The sequence below is a fragment of the Pundamilia nyererei genome, unplaced genomic scaffold (assembly GCF_000239375.1).
Source record: "Pundamilia nyererei isolate P.nyererei 1_Seehausen unplaced genomic scaffold, PunNye1.0 scaffold00219, whole genome shotgun sequence".
Lineage (NCBI taxonomy): Eukaryota > Metazoa > Chordata > Actinopteri > Cichliformes > Cichlidae > Pundamilia > Pundamilia nyererei.
The window spans coordinates 294,537-302,020 of NW_005187620.1; the positions used below are offsets into that span (position 1 = coordinate 294,537).

At 40.3% G+C, this 7,484-nt stretch overlaps 1 protein-coding gene across 1 annotated transcript in view; it reads left to right on the forward strand.

Moving 5' to 3' along the window:
• The window catches only part of LOC102192845 (15-hydroxyprostaglandin dehydrogenase [NAD(+)]-like), a 19,628-nt gene extending 13,113 nt beyond the window's left edge, over positions 1–6,515 (forward strand). The window contains exons 3-7 of the mRNA XM_013914710.1: positions 1,551–1,657; positions 1,873–1,969; positions 2,083–2,159; positions 6,005–6,162; positions 6,306–6,515. Of these exons, the coding sequence (XP_013770164.1) occupies positions 1,551–1,657; positions 1,873–1,969; positions 2,083–2,159; positions 6,005–6,162; positions 6,306–6,438 (572 nt within the window). The 3' untranslated portion in view covers positions 6,439–6,515. The remainder of the gene's footprint in view (positions 1–1,550; positions 1,658–1,872; positions 1,970–2,082; positions 2,160–6,004; positions 6,163–6,305) is intronic.
• The last annotated feature ends 969 nt before the right edge of the window (positions 6,516–7,484 follow it).

A 7,484-nucleotide genomic window follows, 5' to 3' on the forward strand; every position in this document is an offset into this window, starting at 1 on the left:
TTACTGTTTTCTTTTATATTGTGTTTTTAGTTGTTCATGCCCCACAGCCAAGAATTTTTTTAATCAGCCTGTGGGGCAAAGAGCAGCTGGCGATGGAGTCAAAACTGCCAAGTTTAATCTTAATCCTTGTCTTAGATTAAATGTGGAAATCTACCTGCCGTGTCTGCTTTTGTGTCAGCGCTGCCATTGTTATGTGGTTGTGGTTTATGTATTTTTAGTTCGTAAAGGTTGGGTGTGGATGAAAAGTGGGCAAAATATTGAGTTTTATGGAGAAAATAAAACGACACACATTCAGAGGGGACACACATGCAGTGTTGGGAAGGTTACTTTTAAAATGTATTCCACTACAGAATACAGAATACATGCCCCAAAATGTATTCTGTAACGTATTCCGTTACGTTACTCAATGAGAGTAACGTATTCTGAATACTTTGGATTACTTAATATATTATCATGCTTTTTACAACTGCATGAATGTACTATTGCTGTGTGATTTATTACTATTACTGAAGGTCAGAGGCTCCGAACCGCAGTAAAGGGACCTCTGGCTAATACATCGGGTTCCTTGTCGGGCTCGTAGCCGAAAACTAGCTTTACTTTGTTGTGTGGGTCAACTTTGCTTATGAGACACAGAGAGAGGCGTTGAAAGACTGCTCCAACGGAACTTATTGTTTCAGAGGAAAACAGGAACACGGTGTACAATTGAGTCTTAATAGCTTACTTACAACTGGGCTCTCAGGCACTCTTCTTGGCTGCAGTGGTTATTATTATATTTACATGATACCAGCTCCCGTTTCTGCTCGATGACAACTTCTTTCTACTCTGCTTTCTACTTCCTTTTTCTCTCTCCCCCTCCCTTTTGCATAAGTCGAGGAACGTGTCAGGTTACATTTCACTGTGTGTTATACTTGTATAACTATGCATGTGAACCTTGGTCCTTGAACCTTCCTGTCAATAGGTTGCCGTCCTGGACGTGAATAAAGTTGAAGGAGAGAATCTAGTTAAAGACCTGAATAAAGAGTATGGAGCAGACCGAGCCCTGTTCCTGAGCTGCAATGTTGAATCGGATGAGGAGTTCAAAGGTAAAGCACACAAACCTGGAAAAACATTGTGAATGGTGGAGGTACCGAAAAGGGGGGAAACAGCTGGAAATGCTAAAGTAAATGGGTCACCGGCTCATCCTGAAGTAAACAACTGTCGAAACACATGAAACTGATCAAACGCGCTGTGATTTCGTAGTATGTGTTCCAGGCGGCAGATGTTCACCAGATGAAAGGAAGTTTCCAAAATTTGGGGACATTTTGTCTTGAGTCATGCAAGTGGCATTTGATTGCGGCTGGAAATCCACATTCAATGAAAAGGGAGAGTAGAACAAGGTCAGTGAGGTCTGAAAAAACTGAGTACAAGGGAGAGGAGAAAAGCACAGCAAGATTTGTATCCAACAACAGCTAAATTGGGCTTGTTTGTTTCATATAAAGGTGGGTGGGAAAGGTCAGCATAGTTGTAAAGTGACTCTTGCAAAGTTAAGTGACTCCTGTAAACTCTCTCAGCTGCCTTTCAGAAAGCTGCAGAAGCCTTTGGAGCAATCGACATCTTGTGCAACAATGCCGGCATCTTGAATGAGGAGAAGTGGCAGCATATGATCTCCATAAACCTGGTAAGAAGCTGAAAGCACAACAGACGTGTTAGATTTGCTCTGTCTCAAATGGGATTAATTGCTGAAGATTTCAGAGCGACATCTAGGACAGTTATTGGTCTGACATAATAATGTCACAATAATATTCCTGTTATTCATTTCACAACATTTTATATGCAGGCAAGTGTTCATAGACAGTTGAAAGATTTTCGCCAGATATAAAGTTTGTGTTGTAGGCGGGTGTTATTAGGGGGACTTACCTGGCGCTGGAGCACATGCGCAAGACGAATGGAGGTGGAGGAGGGGTCATCGTCAACATAGCATCTATGGCAGGTAAATACTGTTTAATGGAAACTTGGAGAGATCACAGACAAGAGTGTTAGAAGTCATGAAATTCAGGTTTAAACTTTAATCTTTTACAATGATTGATACAACCCGTCCTACAGGTCTGGGCCCTTTGCTTACCTGTCCTGTCTATACGGCTACCAAGCACGGAGTGATCGGATTTACTCGAGCCGTTGCGGTAAGAAAGAACTCACCATGATATTGTTCAAGAACATCAAGACGATATTTGTTTGCCTTGTGATATGCTAGCTAGCAGTCTCTATGAACATGCATGCGTGATGCAAGTTTTGCCTTAGTTTTTTGTATTAAGTAATCACATTATGAAAACATCTGAAAGTGCAGGGTGTTTTTTGGTGTGGCCTGTCATTGTGTGAAAATGGTGGAATTGATCAAAAATCTGATCGGTGTGGTGAATAATCACTGTTTCTTATGATCTAAGTTGGAGAAGGTAGCTAGCCTTGTGCGTTGTGGTTGTTTCTGTCGCAGCATAGTTGATAGTTAAACAGCCTTCAACTACACATGGACACAACTCGTATGCATCATCAGGCAGAATTAATTGAGAAGAGGTGAGACGTATACTTGTACACGCACACACAAAATCCCCAAAACAAAAAGTCCTACAAAAGTTCAGAAAAACTAGAACCAAAACATAAGAAACGCATAAAGCAGGCAGAACAAGGACATAACTGTTTAGAACTGAGCATAACTGATGAGTTGAAACAGCTGGGTAACAAGAAACAGCTGGAACTAGTCAAGTCCAACTAACTCGGGGATGCAAACTACAAACGGTGCTGAAAATCAGATATAAACAAACTAAGAATGAAACGGCTTCAAATAATAAACAAGAATTTTAAATTTAGAAAAAACTCAAGGTCCAGCACTCTGGACCATGACAGCATGTGTGAATGCTCCTTTAGTCATTAAGAAGCTGCAGGTCTGATGATAAAGTTACAAGCTAATCTTTACTGGTAGTACTTGCAAAGCTACATTTTTTTTCAGGGCAAGTACCAACTTGCCCTCTCAGAAAATGTGCATTATTATCATATTAGGATATTGTGTAATGTGTTTTAGTAAACAACAATGCAAAGTAGTTATCCATGATTACTGTTTTTTCTGTTGGATAACAAAGATATCGAATAAAACACACACAACTGATATTAGAAGCTGCACTCTTAATTTGTTGTTATTTGTTCTTCTTTCAGTGGCAATAAAGCTATCCTCTTCCATTGAATTAAATGGCAGTGCCTTGGTTCAGTAGGTCTAATACCAGTTTAATAAAATACATTAGATTAAATTAGATTTATGATATGTGCAATGAAATCATTTATAACAGCTATTTTTTGTTAGTGTTCCTGTGATATTATGAAGACTGGGTGATTTAGTGATATGTAAAACCAGTTGTACACTGGTGTGCTGGTGTGCTGCCAGATGGTACTTCATTGGAATAAGCATAAGCTAAATGAAGACATCCATCACCATATAAGTGACTAACCACAAAAAAAGAAAGTGTCATTGCAAATTAGTCGTACCAGGAATTGTCAAGGCAGTGTCATTATTTTATTTTGAAATCCTTCCTCAAGATACTACCCCCCCCTACAGAAAGCTATGTTGTTGAGTCATTCATCTGATAGAACACAGTTATGCATTTATTATTAAAGTGACCACAAATGTCAGTTTTTGAAAGATGCTATGGTCGTGTAGTATCTGATCTTACGGATTCAAATATTGGGGATGGATACAAGAGGAAAAACCAAAATAACAACACTGGTCCGGCCGGGTTGAGTCAAACGATTATTTTAATGATCACACGCGTGGGAGATGGACACCGTACGCAGACAGCATCAGATCTCAAAATGGTGGAGCATTGATCAAACTCTTATAGCCTCTAGTGGCCCCCACCTAATCATAAAAGCCTAAACATTCACATTCTTTCTCTCACACAGCGCCTAAGCTACGACCTTGGCTCCCTGTTTATCTGCTCCTGCTGAGATGGGGCAGAAAACTCCAGTATATTCTGTTCTCTTCTAATCAGACAAATAAGGCGATGACTTTCTGCGAACAGTATTTCTTATAACTCAGCAGTATAATGCATCATAAAACAATATCATTCATTCACAATAAATCAGCAGTCTAATGTAATGCAAATCAGTTTAACAAATGCAATAGTTATCACCTTCTTCTAATTCAGGAGAATAATGCCAACTAAAACTACATAATAATTCACAATCTTTAATTAGGAGTCTAACATGGCATAAAATAATATTATAATCCCACAAGCTGTATGGACAATAAGAGCTTTTCTTCTATACACCAACAAAGTGGATTTTAACATTTCTTGCAAACTCTCAATGTGACGTCCAATTATATGTTGACACAAGTGAAGGAGGCTGTTACACACCGGCCTGGGGGGGCTGGAGTGCAACACAAGAAAAATAATAAAAAGAAGTAAATCACACAGCCACAGCTTTACAATGACTAGTCGTTTTATTAACTTGACAGGTAGCGAGCGTCAGGGTGGGCATGGCCAAAACAACAAACAAAACACACTGGAAATGAATCAGAACTAACTTATCTATAGTGAATCAACCCCAAAAGAAAATACCTCTAACCTGTCTCCCTACCCGAAACAGGAGAAAAAGGTTGTAAAAGAAACGGCTTCCCACCCCTACAGCTACCATGTCCAGATACGACTCTCTAAACTGTTTTTACTGCAGCCCAGCTCTGTCACACGCCACGAAGGGCCCCAAATGCGCAGCTCACTGGAAACAGGAAGTAGTAGGAGAGGCTGCCGGCCCAGTCAGGTCCCAATTTGTAGCTGGCCTCATTCCCTCTTCCACCGATGGTTAGCCTCCACCTGGAAACAGACGTCACAGAGTACAAACAATGCCCCCGCATGGTGTGTCAAGTAACAGCACCACACGGCAACAATGACCTGGGTCGTAACAAGGCCAACATTACAGCGATGGGAAATCTGGCTCTTTTTAGAGAACTGGCTCTTTCGGCTCCCAACCGGCTCTTTGGGTTGTTTTGTTGATAATTTTATATTATCAACAACAATATAAAATTATGCACACAATTATGTGTAAATTATGTTGTCTCTTGTTGTTGCCCCTGGCTCTCTTTCTCTCCCTCCTGCTCAACATTGGCATATTAGAAAGTTATAGTAGTGAAAATGAGTGACACCAAGAAAATAAGCAAAATCTGGAACCATTTAAATTTTATTGACAATACATAGGCAGACTGTAGAGTGTGCATGAAAAGGATATCATGCACAGGCACCTGAGAACTGTCCACCCATCAGTGCAATGGGAAGACGAAACGCAGTCAGTTGAGTGTGATATTAATGAAGATGCCAGTGTATCTACTGCAACAGGTGTCAAACTCCAGGCCTCAGGGGACGGTTTCCTGCAGGTTTTAGATGTGTCCTTGATCCAACACAGCTGCTTTAAATGGCTAAATCACCCCCTCAACATGTCTTGGGGTTTGCCAGAAGCCAGTTAAATCATTTTGAGGTCATTAGCACAACCAGAATTTATACATAAGGCACACCGTTGATTTTTGAGGATTTTAAGTGCGCCTTATAGTGCGGAAAATTCGGTAGTCACTAACTGCAGTGGATTCTCACTCAAGTATTAAAAACAAGCCTCAGACTTAAAATAATGTTACTCTATCCTACTACTTTCGAGCCTCTGAAAGTGGGAGGCTGTGTTTAAACTCTACTGTGTTGGTGTATTAGAGACAAAAACAATGGGTTGTCCAAAAATCTGCTGCTCATGTTCATTCAGTGCAGAGTTATGAATCAACATGTACATGTGCTCTATGTGTAACTCCAACCTACTGCTGTTTTTTTCAATTTAAAATGCCCAAATAGTCATCTATTGGTCTCCGAACACTTGAGAAATATATATAACCTGCATTTTAATGCCTCCGATTAGAAACAAACAGTAACTTAATGTTTATGTCCGTGCTATGCTTTACTTAAACCAAGAAGGCTAATTATGTGAATTTTTTTTTTTTAACTAGGCTGCCTCTGCAGCATCAAACTATGGAATACGGGTCAACGCTCTTTGTCCAAGTTTTGTTGGAACCGAACTTTTTACGACAATCGAACACAAACTGGGACAATTTGCTCACCTGAAGGGTGCAGCCAACCAGCTTGTGGAAAAGCTTGGGGTGTTAAAGTGAGTAATTTTCTTCTGTTTCTTGTTAAAGCAGTCATAAACCTTACAACATCGACATTTTGTTTCTCTGCTCCATCTGTATAACTTGATATAATAATGTGTACATGCATATTCACTGATGTCACTGTACCTTTTTGATTCAGTACACCTGAGGTAGCAGAGTGCATCCTTGAGCTGGTGACAGATGAGACCAAAAATGGAGAGGCCTTCATGGTGTGCACAGAAATGAAAGGTTACGTCCCTTTTCCATCACTAAGTAGCACCGATAAACCTTGAAACCATCATGTCGACATCGGATATCATTCCTTAAGTATGTAGCAGATATGTGAATAAAAAAAACCAAAAAAAAAACCTTCAAGCATAATTTCTTGTGTCTTTATTTAAACTGCTGTAACCAACTGGAAATCTGACGAAAGTAGAAAAAGGTTATCTAGGAGACCAAAACTGCTAGATTACAATCCCATTTATGAATCTGGTTCATTCTCAGAAAGTGCAGCAGTGCTTGTGTAACATCTATTTGCCACGGCAAAAGGGAGGATGCACTCATATCTGACACTCCTGCCCTGCCCACCTGAGCCTGAACTACAGTGTATGGAAGAGAAAGAGCCAAGAACAAAGAGAGTCACGGCAATTAGGGATAAAACTGAATCGTCTTAGGTTTACCTAAAAACTTAATTCTGTTCATCTGGACGTAGCATTTTCAGTGGGAGAAATGTTTCATCGCTCATCCCATTGACACTTTAGGTTCCCATCCGTATAAACAGGACATTTGCATATTGACTGAAACCAGAGATGGGCCTTACTGTAATCTGATTACTTTTTCAAGTAACGAGTAAAGTAAGGGATTACTATTGCAAAAATGGTAATTAGATTACCGTTACTTTCCCGTAGGAACGCTGGGTTACTGCGTTACTAAAACCGTGATTTTTTTTTATTTTTTATTTTTTTTTTTTTTAGCGAGAATGTCTCACGACAGTGACGTAAGCGAGTGCGCCGTTAGTGACAACAGCTGTGTGCAGATCAACAATGGATCACATATGATTGTGGGAGGGAGTATGAGCGTGCAGCGTTTCAAGCGTGGAAGTACTGACCTTACTTTGAGTTTGATTCCATAAAAAGTGACAAAAACATTAGTGTCCGTTGTACGTGGGAAGAAAACTTCTTTTTACAGCGAAAAAACCCCTAAACAAGCACCGAGTGCGCAACAACGTAATGGGAACCTCACAGACAAACCCGCAGATTCTTCAACTGACCGCAGCACACCTGCACCAGGGTAAACCTCCGCCTACCCCAGTCCTGCTTTACAGGTGAAAATAGAGCAA